The 13541-nt window shown below is 33.7% G+C and overlaps 1 protein-coding gene across 1 annotated transcript; it reads left to right on the top strand.

Moving 5' to 3' along the window:
• Window positions 1-10636: 10636 nt before the first annotated feature.
• Window positions 10637-12449, top strand: LOC131029983 (NAD(P)H:quinone oxidoreductase). Its single transcript, XM_057960666.2, has 3 exons — window positions 10637-11012; window positions 11360-11593; window positions 11752-12449. Exons 1-3 carry the CDS (start codon window positions 10823-10825, stop codon window positions 12102-12104), a joined length of 777 nt encoding a protein of 258 aa, XP_057816649.2. The 5' UTR covers window positions 10637-10822; the 3' UTR covers window positions 12105-12449.
• Window positions 12450-13541: the final 1092 nt, after the last annotated feature.

Consider the following 13541-nt stretch of genomic DNA (forward strand, 5'->3'; position numbering starts at 1 on the left):
TTGGAGGAATACAATAAAAAGGGGCACACTTAGGGTAAAGGGCCCAATTTTATGATGAAATATGAATTTAGATTTAATTAAATTAATTAATTAAATGCTTAAAGGAAAAATAGAAATGCAAGATGCAAGACACACTAAGGCGGGTGCTAACCTAAGTATGAAATTGTACCACCCTAGAAAGGGTGTACAATTTATGACACTACAGGACCCAAGGCCACTAGAATCTTTTTAGAGTGAGAATGATTGTTCCATGTGCTCAAGATTAAGATATTCATTTGGAAATCCTTGATGCTATAAGATATTGAGAATTTTTTCTATATGGTTTGATGATAATATGGTTGAATCATGTGGCTATTCTATTCAGTTTATTGTGTTGACAATTGGCTTATAATTCTTATCAGATTATTACATGTCATAGTGACTTTGTCTATTTACATCTAGTTTAATCTTATCACATCTTAAAATTGATCTTAACATTAATATTTAATCTATTAATTATGCTGCAATTACTTAGTTTATTCTTGGAGAAAAGTACCATTACAATAAGCCACCTAGGAGTGGTGCCCCAAAGAGAGTAGAAGAAAATAATTTTTGGCTAGACTCTAACGTACTTTTGTGACTATCAAAGTGGTGACAATAACCTTAAGATGATGGATTGAGAGGGGTGATCAAATTGAATCCTCCCCTTGCATAAAATACAAGCAAGAGAATGGCAACAAGAGGAGAATGGAATCAGAGAAATTTTGGCAGCAATACATGGGGCATTACCCCATTGATCAAGAAGCTCTTGGATGTGAGGCACTTCTAGGGCAACCTTGCTAGTAATAAAACATATGAACAAATTATGGCATTATAATAAAGAAAAAGATGTTGATCAATAGTGCAATGAGTGCAAGTTGCATAATTTCTATCTTTCTATATGTTGAAGAGAATGTCCACCTTGAAAGCATACCAAATCTAGTTATATTTGTAAGGAATGTGAGGCCAATCCCCAAAAAGATCCACATACTAGGAGAAAGGTTTTGGCCAAAAAATAAGAATTCATGAATCCATTTCTAGATTTGTTGTCTTTATGAAGAAATTAAAAAAAGATGTTTAAAGGATTCTATTTATCCATAGACTAGACAATGAAGGTCTCAGATACCCATATGGTGGAGTCATGACCAAATAGGAAAGCCTTTGAAAAGAATACAAAGGGAAAAGTGGGTGAGATTGGGTTCAACCAAAACTGACCAAATGTTTATAAACCTACATTGACATATCAAGATCAATGATTGTGGATTCCAACTTTGGTTTAAACTATCCATTGTAAGAAGGTGAGAAAAAAACCAATGGTACCTAAGAAACAAATTGTAATTGCATATAAATATATTAGGACTAGACCACCAATCTTTCCACCAAGGCCTATTGGAATGAATACTAAGTTTGTGAAACATCTTAACGAGAATGGTCCCCTTGACTGTATCATAGATCTCCTAGTCTTGTTGAGAGAGGTGAAACTTGGCATTGATCTCATTTCAGGACATGAGGCTAAAGGAGGTTTTGGAGAACAAATTTCAAGGGCATAGAATGTTTTTTCTATGGAATCTTAAAGCCTTTACCCACAACAACTAGACCAATGGGAGACATTGATTTAGTAAAAGAGGAGATCACTATAGATTATGTTGGTTAAGGGAAAGATTATCCCTAAATCTAGAGCCTGCCCACTAAAGCCAATTCTTAACCGCTTTCCAGGCATCCTAGATGATTTTGGCAATGAAGGTTCTCTCAATATGAAGAGATTCCTTTGTGAGGAGAAGAGTTTGAAACTCAATCCCCTTCCAGGAAGGTATATTGACCAAGTAGCATGAGGAAATAAAATGTCAAGGAGAATCTTCCAAGCTTCATTGTCAAAAAGGGCATAAATGGTCCATTTAACACATAAAGACAATAATTATAATTGAGTGAATATCACCCCTAGCCCCTTCGATTCTTGATGAAGGCAACATAATTCCTAGGCACCCGATAAAAGCCCTTGTGATCTTTGAAGGAAGCCCACAAAAAATCCTGAAGGATCTTCTCAAGTTTTCAATAATAAGCTCTAGAATGAGCCCAAAATGAATAATAATACACATGAGTGGCCACTAGAATTTTAGAATAGACTTGAAAATTTCTTGCTAAGGAGAGATGCTTGGTAATCTAGTAGGAATTTTTTTCAATTCTAGATAGAATTACATTCCATAGTTTCATTGTTGAAGCTTGAGAATAAAAGGGTATGCCTAAAAACATGAATATTTTCCCATGATCAATCTACTTCTAGTCATAGCTCTTAATCCATTGTGGTGTGGGGAGAATGGATTGGTGATAACATTGAATTTTGTGCAACTGAATGGTTGAGTCAGAGGCAAGGCAAAATGTGTCCAAACACTAAAGTGCCTCATCAACATTTGCTCCTCTTCAATGACAATGAGAAATGAGCCATCTGCAAAATTACCATTAACCAGTTTATTCAATGAAATAGGCAAGGCAATACCCCAAAATTCCCCTCAAGAAAAAGAATGGACTAAGAGATACCCAACCCCTTCAACAACAAGAACATGCAAAGAAGGTACATGTGAACAACCTTGATGAATTGAATGAAAGAGACTAAACACATGAGATTGGAAATCATTAACGGTAATGTAAGTAGAGTTGTCTTCAAAAAGAATATTAACAATTTGAATGAATCGTGATCCAAACCCCAAATCTTACAACATGTCAAGAATGAAAGGCCATTCAATTCAATCGCAGGCTTTGGCAAAATAAATTTTCAATAAAAGGGCCTTTTATTATGAATACTAAGCCCATTCCATGCCTTCTCATATAGAAATGATGTTATCCAAAATGTGTCTAGATTCAATGATGTCTGGTTTCTTAGAGAAAAAAATCCAAGGAAGAAGGTGGTAGATTATTAGAGCCAAGGCTTTAGCAATGATCTTATAGGAGAGATTGAACAACATGATTGGTTGTCAATTACACATATCTTCAAGATGTTCAATCTTAGGTATGAACTTTATATTTCCTTTATTAATGAGCTTTCCTAAAGATTAAAAATGAAAAGCCTCAAGGCTAACCACATGAAGATAATTTTCAACACAGTTTTATAAGAAATTATAAAATTCACAAGGAACCTATCACACTTGGGAGCTTTATCATCCATGATAGAGATGATTGCCTCCGTAAGGTCCCCTAGGGAGAGAAATTGCTCACAAAAAGTTGTCAAGGAACAACCTGGAGGCATTCCTTAAGGAAACTTTCCCTTTTAGGGTAGCTTTCTTGATCCATAAATACCTTCTCATAATGGGTGACAAAGGCTTGGACAATATCTAGTAGCTTAGTGAGCACTAGCTAGCTTTCTTTGATTTTCTTGATACCTTGAGAGGTGTGGTGTGCTCTAAGAGCCTAAAAAATTCCTTAGAAGCACGATCGCCAACTTTAAGCTAGTGGAGTTTGGCTTTGATCTTCCAAGCAACTTAAGCGAAATGACTATCATATGTTTTTTTTTGTCATTTTAACTCTATAACCCAAACCTACAAAGAAATGGAGAAACGGTTGGCAATGAGCACCTTCATGGCCTAATAGAGATCTGAGGTGGTCGCCTTGTATGCACGTCACCTAAATATGGCTAGCTAGTGATCATAAATGTGAAGAAAGTAGGAGGTATGTTGAATAGATCTATTCCACCAAGAAATCCATGCAATTGGTTGATTGAGATGACATTCAAGATTCCAAACCTGCTTGATGTATGCTAGAAAAGGTTGATGACTTATTAACAAAGTATTAAAAAAAATTAGGAGCTACAAGGACATTCTAGATCCACTTGCCATTTAATGTTGATCTTAATGGGAAAACGGTTTGACAAGGTCACATCAATAAGTGACAAGACTAGTAAGGCATTGCAAGAGGTGAAGGAAAAGAAAGATGATGTTGAAATCATGGCATGATCAGACTATTTGAAAATTTGTCAGAGCCAATCAAGAAATTACTTGACTTATACCAAATAGGATGGGTGTGGCAGCAACCAAAGTTAGGGTCATAAAGCCCCAAATTATTGTGCATGTAAAACCATGCCTCCCATTCTCCAACTGTTCAATATAAAGGTAAAGTCTAGTCCTTATCATAAGCCACCTCAACCATATTTAAATTGTTGCACAAAACCCAAGTTGTACGAAGCAATGAATCCATAATCCACCACCACATATAGGACCTCTCTACAACATCATTAGAAGCATAAATGTTAATGATGCCAAAAGAATGATTATCAATATTCATGAGGATCTAGACTAGACATTGTCAAATAAGATCCATGATCCACCACATAGAAATATCACTATGATGCAAGAAAAGTGGCAACCCCACCATCCCAGTTTTGTGACTAATGATAAACAAAGTTGAGTGGCCAAATGACATGACATGCTACCAAAAGCATGAAACCTAAAATTTTAAATTCTTGAAGACAAAAAAATCAATAACATAATTATTTTGATGAGTAATCATGAATGAAAGTCCTAAATATCCTCACTATCTAATTCCTCTAAAGTGGAAAAGTGATTCTACAAAAAACTTTGCTACTTAAGAGAGATCCTAATTGAATGATGGGCATGACATTACTTCATTTTTCTAAAACAAATTCACCCTCACATTGCATGAATTTTGATGGCATGGGAGGATGAGCTAGCAATTACGGTTATGACAAAAGAACTAACATTTGTTGAGGTGTTTGAGAAAATCGTGGATGAACAAGAACTTTAGATGAAGTCACCAAAACTTATTTCCCCTTCATAGAAGGATTTGAAATAGTTGGTTGCATCTCAAAAACAAAAAAAATCTTGAGCCTTGTCTTGAGTATTGTTGGTCACAATATTTTTTCCCTTTCAATGGGTCGATGTTGTCCATTTTTCTTTGAGTTTTAAGTGGTATCTTTTGAAGATCTAGGAAGGTCAAGGACTCGAGGTGGAGACTTAACCTTAGGTGCTATCAAAGGGTAGTCCTTAATTTTATGCTCAGAAGATTGACAACAAAAACAACTGTTAGACAAATTTAGATACAACACTTGTTGGGAGTGATGAAGATTGCCAATCTAACTATCTATTGAATCTTTCAAGTCTTTAGACAAATCCACTTCAGGACAAACCCATTTTTGAGGGTGAGCTTGATAGAAACAATCTAGTTCAATGCAAATAACCTTTCTTAGGGGATGAAGCAATGACATGCGAAAAATTTCAAACAAAGCATGGGAAGATCAAAGGATTCAAGCCACACTAGCACATGAAGCTTTTTGTCCTTCAAGATTGAAAAGTCTCGATTCCAAGTATGAAAGACCAACAAGGATGACCAAAGATGCCAAGGGCCATATTGAAGAACAACCTAAGCATGATTCAATTCAACAAAAGAAAAAAAGAAAAAAACCCTTAATGAGGTTTTGAACAACATATAATTGGACCCCATGTGAGATCCAAGATTTGGCAACCCAATCCTTAAGCATGCTCTCAAGGGGAGTTCTCCCAGCAAAACAACCATTAAGAGTATATTGCTCTAGCCATTAACATGTACTATCAAATTTAAGGATGGGCAAGGACCGCATTTGCAAACATACTTAGTGCAATACCTTCATCACAAATTTCTTGGGACCACGCTTCCTTAGAGGAGTCATAATTTAGAGCCACCAATTCGTCAACACCAACAAGAACTACTGGGGTGCAGCTGATTAAGATCATATGAAAAAAGACTTAAAAATCTCACAATAAATATTAAATAGATAAAAAATAATCTCAAAAGAAAGCAAATTGACTAGACAAAAAATAAAAGCTTAAAAGCTCATCAAAAGAACTATTCACAATCCATTGAGTCCATATCCACATTTTTGGGGGATATATCTTTAGAACACTTTTAAAACACTTTTAAATAGGCTAGAATGGTAAAAACTAATCACCCTACAACCCTTGTTAAAAAGAAGCTTTACTCTTTTTCACACGATGAAGTTCTATAAATGAATTTAAAACTTTCTTGAAAACAATCCGCTTCACGAGAAAAGTATGAGAAATTTTTTTTTATTTTAAATTGAAACAATCCGGATTCCTTTATTACATCAATGGGGCTCTTTAAAGCACTAAATGCTATAATTGTTTTAAGTGTACTACCTATATTCTACTTATTAAGGTTCACACTAAGGGGACAGACGGTGCTGGCTATGCAGGGGAAAATTTGCACCGCACGGCCAGCGCCTTCCTCTATGCATTGCACGGCCTGTCAGCAGTCTGTAGCGCCTTTAAACGGAAAACGCCCACTTGCACCCTCCGGAACTTCCAACAGTTCTCGCCATTGAATTTTGTTTATAATGTTTGATTTTTATATTTTAATTTATTTTTAATAATAAGTTATGTGTTTAAATTTTTTTTATTTTTTTATTTTTAATATAAATAGGAAGTTTTTAATAAGCATAATTTTTTTTGAATTTATGTATTTAAATTTTTAAATAATAAATTATTATTATTTTTCTTTAAATAGCTTTATTTATTCTAGTAATATTGAAATTAATATAATAGTATTACATAAATATAATTTAAATAATATATTAATTGACATCATTCGTTGAATCAATGAAAATTTCAAATTAATAGTGTTTATAGATAAGATTTAAATGTATCTTTAATAATGTAAACACATATTTTTTAATCCAAAAATATCCATAAAAATAACTTCCTATGATTTTCTTGGTACCTTAGAGAGAATCATCTAACTTGTATGTGTATTATGATGGAGAAGTTGCAACATATTTGAAAGCATTGGTTGAAAAGTAAAATATTTTCATACTTAACATAATAACAAGCTCATTACTTTATTTGATTATGTGGTAAAATGATAATAATTGAAAAAGGTGTTTCTGTTTTACACAAAAGAATATTGTTATTCATATAATTTGACGTCATTTTATGAGATGTTAATTTTTACATTTCTTGTTATTTTAAATATGATGTATCCATATGAAACACAATAGATCAAATGTTGGATGGGAAGTGAGAGACAACATAAACATACCATGACGATGAAGAGATATAATATATAAATGAAAACTTAAAGCATCATAGAGCTACCACCATGATTGGAAATCAAATCCATTGCAAATGCACATATCATTCATATTAGTTACAATCACAATATATGAAAGCTCACACCACCGAATTTATTGTCAAATGTAAGCATAGGAGATATCATTGCAATGTCATATTATGTACATTTCTTGTTATTCATATAATTTGACGTCATTTTATGAGATGTTAATTTTTACATTTCTTGTTATTTTAAATATGATGTATCCATATGAAACACAATAGATCAAATGTTGGATGGGAAGTGAGAGACAACATAAACATACCATGACGATGAAGAGATATAATATATAAATGAAAACTTAAAGCATCATAGAGCTACCACCATGATTGGAAATCAAATCCATTGCAAATGCACATATCATTCATATTAGTTACAATCACAATATATGAAAGCTCACACCACCGAATTTATTGTCAAATGTAAGCATAGGAGATATCATTGCAATGTCATATTATGTACATAATAAGAAATGTGACCATCGTGGTCTTAAGAAAGTCAGCCAATTTTTAAAATATACAATAGTAGTCTAACTCAAAAGTACAATATACAAATGATGTTTTCATCTTAATTCCACAATCCACTCCCTCGAAGATCTACTTTTAAAATATAGTTAAAGTACTACAAAATTAATACATTTTTTTATAATACACTACATGATAACCAAAAAAATGTTGATCATGATTATCTATATAAATATCATCAAAAAATGCAAAATACATCGAATTAATTTTCAAATTAAAGACTCCTAATTGATTGAAGTTCATTTCATACTTACCATTTCCACTTTGTAGTGTGTCCATTATTGTTATTGTTTGATTAAGATCAACAAAAAATTGTTGCATTTTTTTTGAATGCTTTGTTGACCATCTAAAGCTGCAATTGTTGGGTCATTGACAAAACCGGTCAATCCAGAGAACCGGTATATGTGCTAAGATTTGTCATTGATGTCTAACACTTATCAGTGAAGTGGTATCGGTAGAGTGGTGTTATTCAGTAAGCAAAGGTGATGACTTACAAACACATGGAAACAACATTGGTAACAAATGACCAAAGGTTCAATCAGCTCAAGGAAAGATAGACTAAGCCAACTAGTCTGTCATTCAAGAAGATCGGTCACTCTGATGATGATGAAGTCACAAAAGGTGACTCAGGCAAGAAAACTTGAGGTGGTATGCAAATCGAATCCTCATTGGCAAACAGGGGAAGAAACTTGATGCTAGCATAACAAACTGGCAATCAAATAATAAACTGGTAATATAGAAGTGCAGTGGCATACCGGTACACTGGTATGACAGAAGGAAGATAGGTGTTCACCATAAATCTCAGAGCGGTGATCGGTTATTCAGTTGCGGTGGCAAAAGATGAGTTGGTGAGTTTGTGTCTATGCCAAATCACATGTTGGTAAGGTCAACTTCAGTTATCATGCAGTCAAGCATGATTACTTGTGAATTTTCTGGTTCACACTTAATTGACTGAATACGACCCAAAAGTTACTATCTTTGGAAGATGCGGTGGCAGATTTTGTTGAACACTTGGCGGAAATGTTGTAAGGCACGCAAAGAAAGAGTGGGAGATTTTGAATTTGAAATCTTCCTAAATCTATGATTGCTTTGATTGAGGGATCACCTGAAAGTGTCGGCAGAAAATGTATAAAGTGTTTTTGTATTCGTTCAGAAAGACTAGATCGTGAAATTTGCAACAAGTAGACCTTGTTGAAGGCAATCCAAAGTAAGGCGATCCAAAGTGAAGAAAAGAGAGAGAGGAAGTGCTAAAAGGTTTTAGCAGAGCTGAGGGTGTTTGAGGTAGATTGACTAAGAGCAGAGCCTAGAGACAGAGAACCGACAGAGTGCAGAGCCGAAGGTGAGAGGATCGACAGAGTGCAGAGCTGAGGGACAGAGGACCGACTGAGTGAAGAGCCCAAGGTGTAAGAAGAAAACCGGTGCAGTGCAGAGAAGACACAACTGGTGTGAATAAAGTGTGATTCATATTGAAATCTGATCAAGCTATCAGTAGCTAATTCAACAGATCATTCATTTATTGCCTTCTAACCATTGTAACATAAATCCCTTAACCGGGCGGACTTTAACAGGTCCCTTTTGTAAAATCCCTTAACTGGGTGGCACCTAATAATGTCTTTGTAATCTCCTAACATGGATGGCTCCTCACCAGGTATACTCCAGAAGAGTACAAGTTTTGTGATTTACTACTCACACCATGGTTTTCTCCCATTTGGGTGAGCTTTCATATATTGTGATTGTAACTAATATGAATGATATGTGCATTTGCAATGGATTTGATTTCCAATCATGGTGGTAGCTCTATGATGCTTTAAGTTTTCATTTGTATATTATATCTCTTCATCGTCATGTGGTATGTTTATGTTGTCTCTCACTTCCCATCCAACATTTGATCTATTGTGTTTCATATGGATACATCATATTTAAAATAACAAGAAATGTAAAAATTAACATCTCAAAAAATGACGTCAAATTATATGAATAACAATATTCTTTTTAGTGTAAAACAAAAATAACTTTTTCAATTATTATCATTTTACCACATAATCAAATAAACTAATGAGCTTGTTATTATGTTAAGTATGAAAATATTTTACTTTTCAACCAATGCTTTCAAATATGTTGCAACCTCTCCATCATAATACACATACAAGTTAGATGATTCTCTCTAAGGTACCAAGAAAATCATAGGAAATTATTTTTATGGATATTTTTGGATTAAAAAATATGTGTTTACATTATTAAAGATACATTTAAATCTTATCTATAAACACTATTAATTTGAAATTTTCATTGATTTAAAGAATGATGTCAATTAATATATTATTTAAATTATATTTATGTAATACTATTATATTAATTTCAATATTAATAAAATAATAATTAGTAAAATAAATAAAGCTATTTAAAGAAAATAAAAAATATAATTTATCATTTAAAAATTTAAATACATAAATTCAAAAAAAAATATGCTTATTAAAAACTTCCTATTTATATTAAAAATAAAAAAATAAAAAAAATTTAAACACAACTTATTATTAAAAATAAATTAAAATATAAAATCAAACATTATAAACAAAATTCAACGGCGAGAACGGTTCGAAGTTCCGGCGGGTGCAAGTGGGCGTTTTCCGTTTAAAGGCGCTGCAGACTGCTGACAGGTCGTGCAATGCATAGAGGAAGGCGCTGGCCGTGCGGTGCAAATTTTCCCCTGCATAGCCAGCGCCGGGACAGACTATCTGACACATGGAACGATTGAGATTCGTTCCGAGTTTATTGCAATTATCCACACCATTAATGCACCAGATTTTTTTTGTTCTGTTATGTCAGCCGTATGACCTCAGTGAGCAATTACCCAGTAAACGATAAAACTTTGCTCAATAAACAATAAAACTTAGTGTCCAATATCCAATTAAATCGATATTAGTGTCACAATAGTATGAAAAAAAAAGATTCTTTTATGGCTAGAAGAACTAAAAAAATAGAAAAAGCTCCCACGTTTTTAACTTATTCATTTGACAGCATTGTTTTTCCTTCAACTGCTTACATAACCAGAGGTCTTTGTTAGGGTTTTTTGCAGAGTTCATTTACCTAAAAATGGAGACATAGGCAGAGCTTCTGTAATACAAAATCAGAAGAATATCTGGGATTAGAGAAGAAGGGCAAGTGTAGATATGTCTAGTAGCAGCTGCTTTTGCTTCAGTAACCTGTTTTCTTGTAGAAGATCAAGAAAACATAACAGCAAAATTGTGGATGAAGCGAATGGCGTAGGCAATGGACCTTGTATCAAGAAAGTTTTCAAGGTTCTGGCCATTAGTGGGTCCTTGAGAAATGCATCCTGTACTCATGGGCTGCTCAGAGCTGGTAAGGCCATGGTTACATACATTTTTATTCATTTCTGCCTCATATGTCTGACTATGGAAGTGTTTTCTGTTTGGTGCTGCTCAGTGTTGTTAAGGCCATGGTTACATAGATATTTCTTCATGTTTGCCTTGTTTGTTTGGCTATGGATGTGTTTTATGTTCAATGGTTTGATCTAGAATTTAGATAACCTTCGAAGTTTCTAATAAACCCTGAGGATATATTTGGTTTATTGTGATCCTAAAAGTTGAACTAAAAAACGCCCACAAAATTTCCAGAAAAACTACTAATAGTATTGATTGTGGAAATCTAGATCTTTTTGTTGATATTACCATTTATTTGATTTGCAGCTCAGAAACATGCTCAAAATGACCCAAGTTTAAGAATGGAGATTGAGATTGTGAGTGTTGATGAAATGAGGAGTCTCCCTAGACTGGACCCTGGCCTTGCTGTTAAGAATGAAAAAGCTGGGAAAGGGCAGAATTATTATACTTATCCTGCAGCAGTAGAGTCCTTTATTAAGAAAGTTAAGGCAGCAGACTGTATAATATTTTCCTGCCCAGAATACAACTACTCCATCACTGGTAAAATATATATATTTTGATGTAAAAAAGTTTAGTGGAATAATCCACTTTTATTGAAAATATATATATATATATATTTCGAAGCAGAGATTTAATGTTAGCAATAGATTCATATATATATTTCATTTGTTTAAATTTGATCCATGTGTCTAATACAGGTGTATTGAAGGATGCTCTGGATTGGGCCTGTATTGGTCCTGATAATGCATGGACAGGGAAAGCAGCTGCTATAATGGCCGTGGGAGGACAAGATGCGCGGGGTTGCAGGGGTACTTATCATCTCAGACAAATTGGGGTGAAGCTCGATCTGAACATCATTAACAAGGAGTTGTTTGCTCTTCACAACCCTAAATCCAATGAAGTGATATTTGATGAAAAGACTGGAGATCTAATCGATGATCAAGGAAGCAAAAATCATCCAGCTGCCAAAATAAACAGCCGGGTGAAGACCATTCTTGCTGCTCTGCTACAGTTTGCAGAGAAATTTCCAATAGATCATAGCAGCGACTAAGACAGTTAGATTATTTGTATTGCATTTGAGTAGGTCGTTGCTTTAGTTCCCTAGATTGAAGTTGAAGTATCTCTGTCATTTTGTTTAATAGCATTTGGTAATGTCATGGGTCTTCATCGTATGGTATAAATCATACATAAATATGCATGCTAGTTATAGTTTTCTTGCTGCTGCATTTTGTTGTTTTCAGTCAGACTTTGACAGTGTCTCAGACTCTCAGTTGATATGGGTATTGCCTTTTTTTCTGGAGACTGGCTCTTTTGAGCTTTTTTGGGCATTGTATAGCTTAAGTGATCTGGCAGTTTTTAATTTTATAATCATCCATGAATCTGGATGCTAGTTATAGATTTGGTGTCGCTGTATTTTGTTGTTTTCTGGGTATTGCCTTTTTTCTGGAGAATGGCTCTTTTGAGGTTTTTCGGGCATTGTATAATTTCATTTTGTGAATGCATCTTGTTATAAGTTTTTCTGTCATATTGGGTACAGGTGAAGATATTGTGAAGATATTGTAGATCAATAGTAATTTTCTAAATTCAAATGTGTAGATTTTTCTTATCAAGAAAATTATTAAGGAATTTACATAAATTTAAATTTATATGTGATATTATGGTGGGTGTTGGCATGTTACATATAGAATTTATTCATTTGTTTGAGGTTCAACTGGCTAATTGAAAGGTGAGGCGAATTTATATGTGATATTAGGATAATGTCTAGACAGAAATCAAATTGCATATGACAGGTTAACAGTTATTTTGCATTTATTAATTAAATTAAAAATCAGAACACAATTATATTCTAATTTTTAATTTAATTATTAATAAATATAAATTAATTGTCTTGTCAGATGCAACTTGATCTCTCCAATGAGATGTTGTACCAACCAAAAGACTTCTTGAAATTGATTCTATGAAATGACACTCTTAATATATGAATAAATATTTTTTTTAAACTTCATTAAACACCTACAGATTTTGATGTAATGACAAACCTACATTTTATGGTTCAAGTGAAATCATAAAAACCCATCAACATTTCATGCATCCCACATTTGCATATTTGCTACAACACAACGAAACGTTGACTGTGGTCCATAAGAAAAAGTTTATCACTGTATAAAATTTAAAATCATATTAGCTGATCCATCGAAAACAAATTGTATGGTAGATTGTCACAAAATTATTATTGCTATTTCGAGGCGTCAGACACTGTCTGCGGTACACTAAAAATAGACATGCGTATACTGTATACATCTAACTTTGCCTTAAACGATTCGCAAATGACATATTTCACAGCTAACAACTATGCCTTAAAGTTTTGGTGGTTGGTAATGCTAGTACTGGAGAGGAGTTTCTAATATAAACAAGAGCTAGTTGTAACTGACAGTCCCTGCCAAAGGCTGTAAGATCAGAGAATAATTTGCATATCCAAAGTACGGAA

The sequence above is a fragment of the Cryptomeria japonica genome, chromosome 10 (assembly GCF_030272615.1).
Source record: "Cryptomeria japonica chromosome 10, Sugi_1.0, whole genome shotgun sequence".
Classification (NCBI taxonomy): Eukaryota; Viridiplantae; Streptophyta; class Pinopsida; order Cupressales; family Cupressaceae; genus Cryptomeria; species Cryptomeria japonica.